The sequence below is a fragment of the Mesoplodon densirostris genome, chromosome 17 (assembly GCF_025265405.1).
Source record: "Mesoplodon densirostris isolate mMesDen1 chromosome 17, mMesDen1 primary haplotype, whole genome shotgun sequence".
NCBI classification, from domain to species: Eukaryota; Metazoa; Chordata; class Mammalia; order Artiodactyla; family Ziphiidae; genus Mesoplodon; species Mesoplodon densirostris.
Window position 1 is genome coordinate 697,514 of NC_082677.1, and position 14,291 is coordinate 711,804.

Genomic DNA, 14,291 nt, shown 5'->3' on the forward strand with positions numbered 1-14,291 from the left:
GGGATCGGAATCGGAGGGTATCGGGTATGGGTATAAAAGGGCCCCACCAGGATCCTGGTGGTGATGGAAATGTTCTGTATCTGGACTGTGTCAGTGTTGTGTCCTGCTGAGATCTTGGATGGTAGTTTTTCGAGATGTTACCATTGGGGGAGACTGCCAAAAGCACACAAGATGTCTGTTTTATTTCTTCCACCTATATGTGTCTACAGTTATCTCAAAATAACAAGTTTAATTAAAAAAAGAAAAGAACCTGAACGGACAATTGGGAAATTATGAACATGGACTGGCTATTTTAGTGTGATGGTGGCATTGTGTTTTTGTTTTAAAAGCTTAGCCTATACTCTTTTTTTCTTAATATCTATTTATTGGCTGCGTCCGGTCTTAGTTGTGGTACGTGGGATCTTTGTTGCAGCATGCAGGATCTTTCCCCGTGGCGTGCAGATTTCTTTCTTGTTGTGGTGCAAGGGCTCAGTAGTTGTGGCGCTCGGCTTTCTCTCTAGTTGTGGTGCGCGGGCTTAGTTGCTCTGCGGCATGTGGGATCTTAGTTCCCCGACCAGGGATTGAACCCATGTCCCTTGCATCGGAAGGCAGATTCTTAACCACTGGACCAGCAGGGAGGTCCCAGTCTATACTCTTCAAGGACCCATATTGAAATATCTGCAGAAGAAACGATCTGTCTGGGATTTGCTTTACAGTCATCCAGGCTGGGGGATAATCGGGCGAGACACCCCGAATGTGAACGGGCATGGCCAGATGGTTGTTGGAGCTGGATGAGGGGTGATGGGCATCTTGGCACTGTGGTCCCTGAGCACCGAGCTGCGGGAGCGGCAGTGAAGCCACCGACCCTGGAGACATTCAGCCTGCTTTGAATCTTGGCTCTGCTGCTTTTTAGCTGGGTAAGCCTTGGTCAAGTTATTTAACCTCTGAGCCTCAGTGGCCTCATCTGTAAAATGGGGATAATATCTCATAAGGAAGCGTGCAGGGAGAGGAAAGGGGGCGAGGGAGAGAAGCCAGTGCAGGAGGCCCAAGGGTAGGGGACAGTGTCTCGGAACCCAGACAGAACAAGGCCTCAAGGAGAGCTTTACGAGGGTGACGCTGAGAAGAGGCCATTACACTGGTGCCAGAACGTCCCTGGTGCTGATGGCGGCCTGGGCTGCTAGTGGGGCTGGGCCCAGATTAAGGTGCTGGGAGGTGACGGGTGGGCGAGGCTGGTAGTGTGGCCATCACCTCAGACCCGGGGGCGGCCGAGACACAGCTCCGGGGGCAGGAGCGTTGAGGGCAGTGAAGGAGCGGAGGAGACAGGGAAAATGGAGGAAGGGGGTGGCCGGGAGCCTTGGGAGCATGGCGGGCGGGAAGAGCCTCTGCCATGCAGTGGGGCTGCCACCAAAGCCTTTTCATCCCCCCCCCATGTCCCCCCATCCTGTTTATGGGCTTTGCTTGAGACCCATTCAAACAGCCGTTTATCAGGAAAGGCTGTCATGGGACCATCAGGAATTACGGAGGCGGACTGGATTTTCCGCGTGAAAAAATCGTGGTTTTGTTCTTAAAGGTTAGATCTTGGTTTTCATGGATCGCTACTAAAATACTTACGGATGAAAGGATATGTCTGGAATTTGCTTCGGACTCTGAAGAAAATGAGACTTCCTGTTTGCATTTCTGGGGAGAGGGTCTGGAATCCCGGCATGCAGGTCCAGCCCTGGAGAATATTCGCGGTTCACCAGGTGTCCCTATGCGTAGCACGTGTGCTGACTGCACCCTTCCCAGGGGTGGCCCTGGGGTGTGACATCTCCAGGGTGATTGGTCCTCGGCTGGTGCACCAGTACCCCCACTAAAGGCATCTGTGTCCCACCTGGAAAGCCCGGGAGGAAGGCCTCCCCTTTACCACCTGTGGGTGCAGAGCTGTGGACTGAAGGGCCCTCTCCCCTTGTCCGAGGGGCTGGAAGCTGACCCAGGGCACACCTTCCATGTCCCGGAGCAGCCGACCCCTCTCCAAGCTGAGGCCTGGGGGGCCGCTAAAGCGCCCCTGCTAGAGGGATGTGAGGAGGGTGCAGGGCCGTGCGGACACCACCACTGCAGCCACGCGGCCCCCCCAGCAGCCCGCTCCGAGCTGCGCATCAGGTCGCCAGGGACGCGGTGGCCCAGAACAGAAGGCTTCAGCAAAGGGCTCATCTTTATTGAGGGAGCGCATTCCTGCATCAGCTGTTCACGAGGATTGCAAGTCAGCCCCGTGGAAAAGCTTCCCGCTTCCGTACACTTCCGGCCATGCCCAGACAGCAGTGAAAATACATTGTACAGTGAACCCTTTCCACCCTAAGAGCCAGGACAGTTCACACATTTGTCCGCAGACAACGAAAAACAATACCTACAACAAGACAGAGTAAGCTTAAATATTAGACACTTAAGGCATGATTCTAAAATTAACATTGTGTGATTTTCCAGGTAAGGAAGACCAGTCATTATAAAAATACTTCACATAAATTCAAAATCAGAACTAAGACATTCAATCCTATAAAAATATCTCTTCCTAATAAAAGTATCAATTTCTAGATAAATGTTTTTCGACAACAGTTACGTCCTTAAATTTTCAGGAAATACCCCCACGTCAGACAATCCACTTAAACCCACATGTAAAAGTTACACCAAGGCCCGGCTGTAGAGCCGGACCACACATTTGATTACGTGGCACATTCATGGCCCGATTATTCTACAGAAAGCTAACTCAGGTATCTATGAATCGTGAAAGCCATTTGTAAGGACGGAGTCTCAGCCGAGAGCCAGGATGCCTGGTCGGCACTGCCTTCTGGGAAAGGCCCCAGTTCTGTGATGCTACCCTACGTCAGCTACGTGGTGCCTGGCACCGTTTAACTAGGAAACCCCGTGATGGCGTTTTGCCCGCTCTCGGAAATCAGCTCATTCATTTCGTTCTGTTTACTCTCTTTGAGGGCATGGTTGGGGGGGGTTCTTTGCTTCTGTGCTCGCTTGGATCTCCTGAAACACACCTTGAGCAGCAGGTAACACAGCTCGGCCACGTTGAGCAGCATGCAGATCACGGACGCGGAGATCATGAAGATGGTGAAGACAGTCTTCTCCGTGGGCCTGGAGATGAAGCAGTCCACGAGGTTGGGGCAGGGGTCGATGCCACATTTGAGCACCCAGGGCAGGTGGTACCCGTTGTACAGGAAGTAGAACACGTACATGAAGGTGGCCTCAAAGATGATGCGGAAGAAGATGCTGCTGGTGTAGGTCCACCACAGGGAGCCCTCGATCCGGATCTTCTGCCGTTTGATGTCCTCCAAGTCCTTGAACTCGCTTCTCTTCTCCCCGCGCCTGAACCGGCGCGCGGCCTCGTGTCTGTAGTAGGCCACGTGCATGGCCACCAGCAGGGCCGGCGTGGACACGAAGATGAGCTGCAGCGCCCAGAGCCGGATGTGGGACACGGGGAAGAAGTGGTCGTAGCACACATTCTTGCACCCGGGCTGCAGCGTGTTGCACACGAAGTCGGCCTGCTCATCCCCCCACACCTCCTGGGCGGCCACCACGAGGATCATGACGCGGAAGATGAAGATGACCGTGATCCACACCTTCCCGATGCTGGTGGAGTGCTTGTTCACGCCGCCGATGAACGTGTGCAGCGTGCCCCAGTCCATCCTGACGCTTTACTCCTGAACAGGCAAAAAGTAGCACAGGGCAGTTAGTGGAATCTTCCTGCAATGTGTAAGACCGCTGTAATGTTACAGACAGGAGCACGTTTCTCTTGAGGTCACCCTCTGAGCTGCTAGGAGGTGGTTTTCTGGGAGGGAACAACACCCACTCTGAAAACACTCTCGCGTTCCGGTGAGGGTTTACGATCATCTGGATTCAGCTGAACTCGAATTATACGTTAGGTTGCTGCCTGACACTAACCCAGGACCTCAAGCAAACCTCATTCGTTTCCAAGCTCCCATTTAATCCCTGTTTCGCTTTGCCCAAGGGATCACAGAGGTTCCTAAGTAGATTTTTTTTTTTTTTTTTTTTTTTTTGTGGGCCTCTCACTGCTGTGGCCTCTCCCGTTGCGGAGCACAGGCTCCAGACGCGAAGGCCCAGCGGCCATGGCTCACGGGCCCAGCCACTCCGTGGCATGTGGGATCTTCCCGGACCGGGGCACGAACCCGCGTCCCCTGCATCGGCAGGTGGACTCCCAACCACTGCGCCACCAGGGAAGCCCCCTCAGTAGATTTTATTCGTTAAAGGGCTTATCCAAGAAAAAGAATCATTCACTGGAATGACACAATCTGTTTTACCCAGTGGACTAAGAAGGGGAAAAAAAGAAACCAAACACTTATTAGTTCACTTTGCACAATATGCTTGTATTTACTTCTGGCTTGAACAACATCATCTGCCATAATCATGTATTCTTAGGAAACCTAACGCCATAAACTACTCAAAGAGCCTCTTCCAAAATAGAACCACAGGCTTTTACAACAAGTGCTCACTTTTCTCCCCTGTAATAGGCAGTGCCGCTCCCCCACCGGACAGGTGCCAAGTTTACAGCAAGAGCCGCAGGTGCAGGACCAGCCCCGCCTGCAGTGCAGGGTCCCTCTGATCCAACGTCCTGAGGGGAAGGGCCCTTGACTTCTACACAAACTCTGCACAAATCAAACGGACCCCTTCTGCATGGCCACGGCAGACCAGAGAGTTGGTCAGTATTCTGCTCAGAAAATAAAAGAATAATGGACCCTTTGAGAATCTTCTGAAAGTGAAAGACCGTCTCCTCAGAAAAACACGCTCACCCAAGTTCTCATAGCCTTTTAGGGGGAGGGGCCCCAAAGGCCTTTTGTCAACCCCCCTGGGGGAGACTTTCTTGCACTTGAACGTGGGCTCAGGCTTCTCCCTCTCAGGCTGGTGAGGAGGGTGGAGCCCGGGCCCCCTGGGCAGCTCTTCATGTGCATTTCCAGAATGACCTGCACGCGGGTGGGCGTCCACCTGGCCGGGAACGGGAGGAAGGGCCTGGAAGGAGCCCCCAGAGCAGCTGAGGGGCTGGGCGCTTGATTCCTGTGTGGATCCAGGACTAAACGGGACTCAAAGGCAGAGTGTACAGACAGCCAGGTTTTTGATTTTTGAAAAGAAGAGCTGAGAAAAAAGCACAGCTCTTTAAACACACACTCCTTAACGCTGGGGTGCCTCGTCGTTAATGCTTCTCATGGGAGGCTGTGTGAGCCTCCGATGCGCGTCCGGGGGGACACGGGGGCCTCGGTCAAGAAGACTGGTCTCAGGATCTGCGTCTAACCCCCGCCTCAGACCACTGACCCCATGACCTAAAGGATTTCCAAGTCCACAGTAATGAGTCTTTCATTTAAAAACCTCACTGGAGGGCTATGAACTGTAGAATTCACTCTTAGCTCCTGGTGGAAGTTGTTAGAATAAATCTTCCCAGTTGTCGCCCTCCTGATCTGGAAGCACCGGGATGCACCCAGTGGAAGGAAGACACAAATATCTTGAGGTTTGAACATATTTTACAGTGTCGGCTCACCTGGGAGGTCCATCCTGTCTGTTTACAAGCCGGAGATATTCTCTAGTTAACTAGTAAACATCTCCCACTGAAGTGTGGGGAATTCAGCGCCCGACCAGCAAGGTTTGGATTTCTCCAATAAAGGTCACGTTTTCTCCAACCCTCCAAAGTGCAGAGAGTTTAAACTCCCCCACCAGTAAGAAGGCTGTTTCCTCTCTGAATTGTCTATCTTCAGCTGCCTGAGTAAGGCACCACCCTCACCCTCCCAGGGGCCGGAGGCCACTGGCCTGAAGGAATTCGGAGAGGCTGACGTCATGGGAGAGGTCCGGAGGTCAAATGTCCCCTCACGAGGTCCCCCGCTTTCTAGAGCAGAATCCTTGACTCCTGCCCCCTGGGGCATCTCCTTAAAAAACAGGGGCGGGCCTCCCTGGTGGCGCAGTGGTTGAGAGTCCGCCTGCCGATGCAGGGGATACGGGTTCGTGCCCCGGTCTGGGAGGATCCCATATGCCGCGGAGCGGCTGGGCCCGTGAGCCATGGCCGCTGGGCCTGCGCATCCGGAGCCTGTGCTCCGCAACGGGAGAGGCCACAACAGTGAGAGGCCCGCATACCACAAAAAGAAAAAAAAAAAAAAAAAAAACAGGGGCAATTATTGTGGCGGCATCTTTATTTCTTTTGACTTTTCTGGGTCCCCAAATTACACGCTCTATCAAAGTAGCAAAGCTGAACAGAAAATAATCTGTTTTACGATACTTACTGACTCTTAACTAAAGATCAGCAATGTGCCTTTAAATGAAGAAAAAGAAATGAGATGGCTTCCTACGGAGTCTGTTCGCATCCTTCCGAGGCTCTTAGGGAGAAGCCCTGTTGTCCGGCTGGAGGTCACTGTCGAGGCCTCGAACAGAAGCACAGCTCACCTCACCTCCCAGAAGACTGGCCGGGGGTGTGGACACCCCCCCCCCGCCCCCTGCCAGGCTTCCTGCCCTGAGGCCGCAGCCACTGCCCCCAGGACTCTTCCACTGCAGGAGAGCCTCAGGGGGGCCTGCCAGAAACATTTTGGTGGCAGATGTGAAGACACTTTGAAAATTACTTTCCAAAGTAACTGCCTCCGTCGGTACCCCTCACAATTAGTGTTAAACAAAGCTTTAATAATAAAAAGCTTGTTCAATAAAAAGCAAAATATTAACTCTTTCTCTGTGAACCAGAGCGGTTTATTTTAACTGGCACCTTCCTGGCTGCCTTTTAGGCAAAGAATAAGTTTGCTTGGCCCCTGTGTAGGAAGGTGGTGACAATCAAGCTCACAGAAGCAAACGCCACTGGGCTGTGCAGTGTCTCTAGTCACTGCGGACACACAGCTGCGGTCCAATTGCTTAGCTCTGAAAATAGGAAATCAGTGACCTGACTTCTGATGACACGGAGTGTTAGGAAGAGAGATGGTGCTTCCCTCTTACACTCAAATAGTTTGTCCATCAGCATTCTGCCTCAGTAATATAATTTCTTGTTTTAAAAATTCTTATTTAAGAATTTAAGCATAACTGGTTTGCTTCACAAAGCCGTGTCAGTTTCACTGATGACGGGACCAAAACTGAAGCCCCAGCATCCCCTCGGCATCTAAACTCCCTGCAAAGTCATCCCGACTCCCTGTTGGGCCTGAGGACGGAGCATCCCTCACTGTGTCCACACTGGCTCTGGACAGTGGAGGAGCCTGCGCTGAGGAGGCGCGGTGACGCCAAGGCACAAGCAGCGCCGGAGGCGCTCGCAGCTCTGCGGCCAGAGGAGACTCAGGGCGAGGTTCCTGCTTCTGGGACCCGGCTCCCCTGCACCATCGATCACCGACCACCCGGCCGCCAGTGGCGCCCCCCAGGAACGGGAACCCGGGTGCAGCTTCCGGAGGGCAGTGAGGATGTGACCCGTGAAGGGAAAACTAGTAGCTGTGGCCACAGCCCTTCAGTTCCTCCCCGGGGGTCCACTGCACGACCTCGAGTGGTAGTTTTTCTTCGTCCCCAGAACTGTTAAGGGGGGTGTCTGGACCCTGCCCGTTTCCTGATGCCCTGTACTTCAAATAACATCAAAATAAAATCTTGAGTGTGGATCCTTTTCCCTTTCAAAATAATAACAATAACAATAATGATAATAATGCCCAATCCCAAACCTCAAGCCCATGCCCCTGAGCATTAAAAAAAAAAAAGGAAGGTGGAGTTTAAGGAACTGGATATACTCCCTTACCCCACAAGTCAGCAGCCTAAAATAAAAAATCTTAAACTCTCTCCGTAATCAAGAAGAGTCTTTTCCTTTTGTCTCTGGAAATGTCAGGTCATCCAAGGGACAAACTGACAGCTGATTTTTAAATTTAGTGACTCAAAAATCCATCAACTAAAAAAAAAAAAAATCCATCAACTGTCCCTTCAAAGTAATGACCAGTGATAAAATGGATTTAGGATTTATATACTTCTTCAAAATTAACTCAATAAAAATGAAAAAAAATCCTGTCTATGGAGTCTAAACATAAAAATGGACAATTCATAGAATTACATGTACTTTTTTTTTTTGTCCAAAGTAAACTTTAATGGTTCTGAGCTATCATAATCCAAGATTCAATGTAATCATATGTCCATATGTGGGAGGTGTGCTATATAATGGGGGTCTTCTGAATTAAATTCTTTGGAGAATACAATCAATATTTATTAAAGGATAAATTTTAAATTAAAATACGTTCTAATTTGAATATATGTTTATTCAAAAATGTATTTACTATATACAGTTAAAGTCCAAAGGAAACTGCCACAATTATTTAGAATCTAGACCCACAAAATATTTTTTCAGGAAGGAGTATTTTAATACTGTACATGTAATTCTTAATCCATTTAAGACTTCAAAGAGTTAAAAATTTGTTTTTCCGTTTAGCCGTCTCTGTTCCCTGAAGCAAACCTGTGTCCTTTCCAAACATTTAAGTCCAGCTGGAGTTAAATGATCCTGGGAATAAAAACAGAAAAAGCCCTCTGGGGACCCTGGTCCGTTCTCACGGATCAAATGAGTCAAACAAAAATCTTAACATGATAATGAAGCCCCTGGCAGGATTATGCCCTCACGGACCCAGAAGCTTGGGCCGGAAATTATTTTCCCACAATTTCATTCTACCTACAATTGTTAACTAAAATATACAAACCACTCACAGCTCCAAGAACATTCAGACTGAGCCAGGGGTGCATGGTGAGGACCTGCAAGTTAGAATTTTCCTCTCACCCTGTTGAAATTGTTCAGTCAGAACCTCTGTTGGTTCTTTTCCTTCTTAAAGCTCTTATAATTCAGAAGAGTAAAAGAAAAAGAGAATGAAGTTCCCATTTCCTGCATCAGAATTTTGTTTTAAATAAAGACACCGCGAAGCAGCTGAACTGACTGACGTCTTCTGGGTTGGGTCAACGCGGTGATGGCAACGGGAACACCCCTCCCCCAGTTATATCACAGGCTCTCTCTATGGACGTTCTCTCTTCATAACCCCTTCTCCCCTGCCTGGCAGGGTTCCAACACCACCCCAGTGGCTCGCGGATTCGGATCAGCAGACAAAGCTCTACACAGCACATCCTGCAATTCTAAGGAGTCTGGCTGGGGCAGGACGTCTTCTTCTAGAATACTGACCAGACTCTGCCAGAACTGGGGCAAGAAAAGACTTCTGTGGCATCAAGTCCGCCCAAGGGAAAGAGCAAGGGTGCATGGCTGAATTCAACCACGCGCTGAACCCACAGCCAGATTCGACCTGGGGGACATGGTGCCAGAGTCGCTGGCCCGGGTCCCTGCGTGCCTGCAGGCCCCCAGCCCCTGCAGGCGTCCACAGCTGCATCCAGGCCGCACTCACCCCAGACTCCGTCCTGCTCTCCAGGAAGGGAGGCCAAGCCGGTCACAATCACACACCCGTGCCGGGTGACACCTGGGGCCGGTCTCCTCCACGAGACAGGAAGTACCTTCTGGTGCCGCCACCTTTTACTGAGATGTGTCACCAGTGACAATTACTGTTGTCCAGTGACTGTGCCACTGTCACGTGCGGCTCACAGGCTCCCGGGCTTACGTCCAGCGGCCGCTCCGGCCAGTTCCACCTGGGCTTGCCGGCTAGTCCCGCGCCCCTAAGCGCGAGCCGGACCTCGTCAGGGACCCATGAAAGCCAAGAAAATCCAAAAGGCAGCAGAGGAAGTGGGGGAAAGGGGCACCTGTACCCACGAACTGACGCATCTGTAAAACCTGTTGTGGGAGTCAGTGGGGACCGTCCGGAGTAAAAGTCAAACCAGTCCATCCTCGTTCCTGCGAGCGCGCCGGGCCGCGGGAAGGTGCGGGGCGCGGGCGGCTTCGCGGACCGCCCCCCACCCGCAGGCCCTGGAGCGGCTCGCCGCCGGGGGCGGGCGCGGGGGATGAGGGGGAGGGGGCCACGGGCCGCCGACCTACCTGCTCCGGCTTCCGGAGACAAGCCCTCCGCCTGAGGGGCCGAGAGGTAGCGCCCCCCTCACCTGCTCGGCGGGGATGCGGCCGGGCGCGGGGTCCGGGCGCGGGGTCCGGGCGCGGGGCGGCGCCTGCGCGGCCGCCGGACGGGCAGGAAGGGCAAGGAGCCGCGAGCTCGGCGGGTGTGCGACGTCTGCAGCTGCCCTCCGCGCGCTCCGGGATGGCCCGGCTCCCACCTGCAGCGCCTTTTAACCGCGCCCCACCCCGCCTCTGTCCTGACGCTCCTCGGGCGGGAGGCGAGACCAGCGCGCGGGAATCGGAGCGCGCCCGCCCCGGGGCGCTGGCTGCGGGGCGCACGGGCGTGCGGGCGGACCCTCCCTCTGCGGCGCGGGGCGCGGGGCCTAGCCCAGCCCGGTCCGGGTCCGGCGGGGCGGCCCAGGTGTCCCCGCAGCGCCGGGAGGTCGGGGGCAGGGCCTGCGCCCGCGCCCCCCGGGAGCCGGCCTGGGCGAGTGAGCCCAGGTGGGCCCGCAGCCAGGCTTCCGACGGGCTGGACCCGTTGGGATCCGTGCTCGGCGCAGGCTGTGTTTTTCCCAGGACTTAGACTGCTCTTTTCTGGACACTGCCGCCCTTTTAACAGCCCGCCAGGCGCCCGTGCAAGGCCCTGTCAGAGAGCAGCCTGGAGGCACAGAGACTGGGGGTCTTTATTCATTAATGACTACGTTACTGAGTTAAAGGGGTTATTTTATTAGTCACCTCCGCTCTTTGCCTCCTCATCCAGGGAAGCGAAGGGGGCCTTCCTCAGCCAGCCCCGCGCTCCTGGCAAAGAACCGGCCCGCGCCCCCTCTGACAGGTCGGCTCTGAATGCCCAAGGCCGCCCCAGGCAGGGCACAAACGTTAGCATAGTAAAATAACTCAATTTTTAAAAAATCAATTAATTAATTTATTTTTTGTCCGCAATGAATCTTCGTTGCGGTGCACTGACTTATTGTGGAGCACGAGCTCTGGGCACGCGGGCTTCAGTAGTTGCGGCTCGTGGGCTCTAGAGCGCAGGTTCAGTAGTTGTGGATCACGGGCTTAGCTGCTCCACGGCATGTAGGATCTTCCCGGGTCGGGGGTCGAACCCATGTCCCCTGCATTGGCAGGCAGATTCTTAACCACTGCGCCACCAAGGAGGTCCCTAAATAACTCACTTTTTAAAGCAGATTGTAAACTTCTTTGGGGATTATAAGCAGTTTAAGACGTTTTCTCCTTCCCGCAGCACCAGGCAGGGTCCTTACCCCACAGTAGAGGCAGCTCCGTGAGGGTTTGCATCTTGACTGGTGGAGCCCGCCGGCACGGCAGCTGAGCCTGGAAACGGCCCTTGCTCTTGAGGCAGGACGGCCCACACGCCCGCTCCCACGGCCGGTTCCGCACGACACTGCCTGCGCGGTTATGCTCCGGACCAGCGGCCGCCGTTCCGGGACCATCGATGAAGGAACTTTGCAACCAAAGCAGCCACAGAGAATGTGTTGCATTTGCTAGTGTCCAAAAAAGGGACCACCTCAATACAGGGCAAATAACATCTCTTCTGTTTGGGTGATCTGTACCAGCCCCACAGCTGGCTTTTCATTCTGTTATTTGTTTCTAAATGTTTCAGTGCTTTCCCCTAAGATCAGGAACAAGGCCCTACATTCCAATCAACATCCTACTGGATGTACCATCTAATGTAATAACACAAGAAAAGGAACTTAAAAGGCATACAGACTTCGGAGGGAGAAATAAAACTGTCTTATTTTATACATGACAAAAAAAAGAATAAAATTTCTCCTGAAACTAACAAGCAATTACAGAAAAATTACAGGACACAAGATTAAATATGCAAAAGTCAATTACTTGCCTATATATCAGCAATGAACAATTGAAATTTGAAATTAAAAACACCACACTACTTATATTAGCACCCAAAAATTAAGTACTTAGGTATAAATCTAGCAAATATGTACAAGACCTATATGAGAAAAACCACAAAACTCTGATGAAAGAAATAACAGGTCTAAATAAATAGATAATTCATGTTTAAATTAGTTTGGTTTTTTTTTTTTTTTTTTTTTTGCGGTACGCGGGCCTCTCACTGTTGGGGCCTCTCACTGTTGTGGCCTCTCCCGTTGCGGAGCACAGGCTCCGGACGTGCAGGCTCAGCGGCCATGGCTCATGGGCCCAGCCGCTCCGCGGCATGTGGGATCTTCCCAGACCGGGGCACGAACCCGCGTCCCCTGCATCGGCAGGCGGACTCTCAACCACTGCGCCACCAGGGAAGCCCGAATTTGTTTTTTAGTGCTGCTGCAACAAATTATCACAAACTGAATGAACAAAACAACAGTATTTCTTTTTTCTTTCACAGTTCTGGAGTCTAGAAGTTCAACATTAAGTTTTGGGCCGGGCTCTGATCCCTCTGAAAGCTCTTTGGGAGAATGCTCCCTTGCTTCTTTCCAGCTTCTGGTGGTGGCTGGCATTCCTAGGCTTCCAGCTCCTCCTTCCTGTGTCTGCCTCTGTGGTCACATGGTTCTCCTCCCCGGGTGTATCTGAGATCACTGTTCTCTCCTCTTTAAAAGGCCATCAGTCATATTGGATTTAGAGTCCATCCTAATCCAGTGTGGCCTCATCTTAACTAATTACATCTGCAAAACTCTGTTTTCAAATAAGGTCACATTCACAGGTACTGGGGGTTAAGGCTTCAACATGTCATTTTGGGGGACCCCATTCAACCCAAAATGATGTTCTTGGACAGGAAGAATTAACATTATTAAGATGCCAGCTTTTCCCAACTTGGTCTCTAGATTAAACTATCTCAATCGACATCTCAGCAAGTTATTTGTGGATACAACAACAAGCAAGCCGATCATAAAATTTATACCGGGCAAAAGAGCAGGAAGGCGGGCCTCCCTGGTGGCGCAGTGGTTGAGAGTCCGCCTGCCGATGCAGGGGACACGGGTTCGTGCCCCGATCCCGGAGGATCCCACATGCCGCGGAGCGGCTGGGCCCGCGAGCCATGGCCGCGGGGCCTGTGTGTCCGGAGCCTGTGCTCCGCAACGGGAGAGGCCACAGCAGTGAGAGGCCCGCGTACAGCAAAAAAAAAAAAAAAAAAAAAAAAAAAAAGAGCAGGAAGGCAAAAGGCAAAAGACCCAGAATAGATGACAAAATATTGAAGAAGAACAAAGTTGGAGGATGGACACTATCCAACTTCAAAACTTACTATAAAGGTACAGGAATCAGGAAGGTGTGGTGCTGGTGAGAGAACAGAAACACAGATCAGTGGAACAGAACAGAGAGCTCAGAAACAGACCCACATAAATACAGTGAACTGGCTTTTGATGAAGGAGCAAAAGCAATTCAATGAAGAAAGGATAGTCTTTTCAATAAATGGTGTTGGAACAACTGGACATTCACATGCAAAAAAAGAAAAAGAGAAAAGAAGGAAGGAAGAAAGAGAGAGAGAGATAGAAAGAAAGAATCTAGACACAGACCTTTCACAGAAATTAACTCAAAATGGGTTATATCATAGACCTAAATGTAAAATCCAAAACTTTAAAACTTTAGAAGATAGCATAGGAGATAAAATCTAGAGGTACCCTTAGGTTTGGTGATGACTTTTTAGCTAAACACCAGGGAAACGCAAAGTACAACAGCAGTGAGATACCACTACACACCTGTTAGAATGTCTAAAATCCAAAACCATGGAAAGTCCAAATACTGTAGAGCATGTGTGGGGCAACAGGGGCCCTCACTCACTGCTGGTGGGAATTCAAAATTTACAGCCACTTTGGAAGACAGTTTGGCTGTTTCCTACAAGGCTAGTCTTACCATAGGGTCCAGCAATTGTGCTCGTTGGTATTTACCCAAAGAAACTGGAAACTTATGTCCACATAAAAACCTGCACGCGAATGTTTATAGTGCTTTTATTCATAACGGTCAAAACTTGGAAGCAACCAAGATGTCCTTCAGTAGGTGATGGATAAATAAACTGTGGTGCATCCAGACAATGGAATATTATTTAGTGATACAAAGAAATGAGCTATCAAGCCACAAAAAGCTGTGGAGGAAACTTAGGTGCATATTACTGAGTGAAAGAAGCCAGTCTGAAAAGGCTACATACTGTATGATTCTAACTATATGATATTCTGGAAAATGCAAAACTATGGAGACAGTAAAAAGATCAGTGGTTTCCAGGATTTGGGGTGATGGAGGCATGAAAAAATGGAGCACAAAGGATTTTTAGGTCAAACTACTCTGTATGAGACTAGAATGGTGGAGCCACGTCTTATACGTTTTTGCCCAAACCCATAGAAAGTACAACACCAAGAGTGAACCCCAGTGTAATCCATGGACTCTGGGTGATGAT

General features: G+C 51.2%; 1 protein-coding gene across 1 annotated transcript; it reads right to left on the reverse strand.

Annotated features, from left to right (window-relative positions):
* Nucleotides 1-2,861: 2,861 nt before the first annotated feature.
* GJB6 (gap junction protein beta 6) lies at nucleotides 2,862-3,647 on the reverse strand. The gene has a single exon (XM_060079909.1). It carries the CDS (start codon nucleotides 3,645-3,647, stop codon nucleotides 2,862-2,864), a length of 786 nt encoding a protein of 261 aa, XP_059935892.1.
* Nucleotides 3,648-14,291: the final 10,644 nt, after the last annotated feature.

Coding starts and splice junctions, on each gene's coding strand:
- GJB6 (XM_060079909.1), bottom strand. CDS start 3,647: ATGGACTGGGGCACGCTGCACACGTTCATCGGCGGCGTGAACAAGCAC.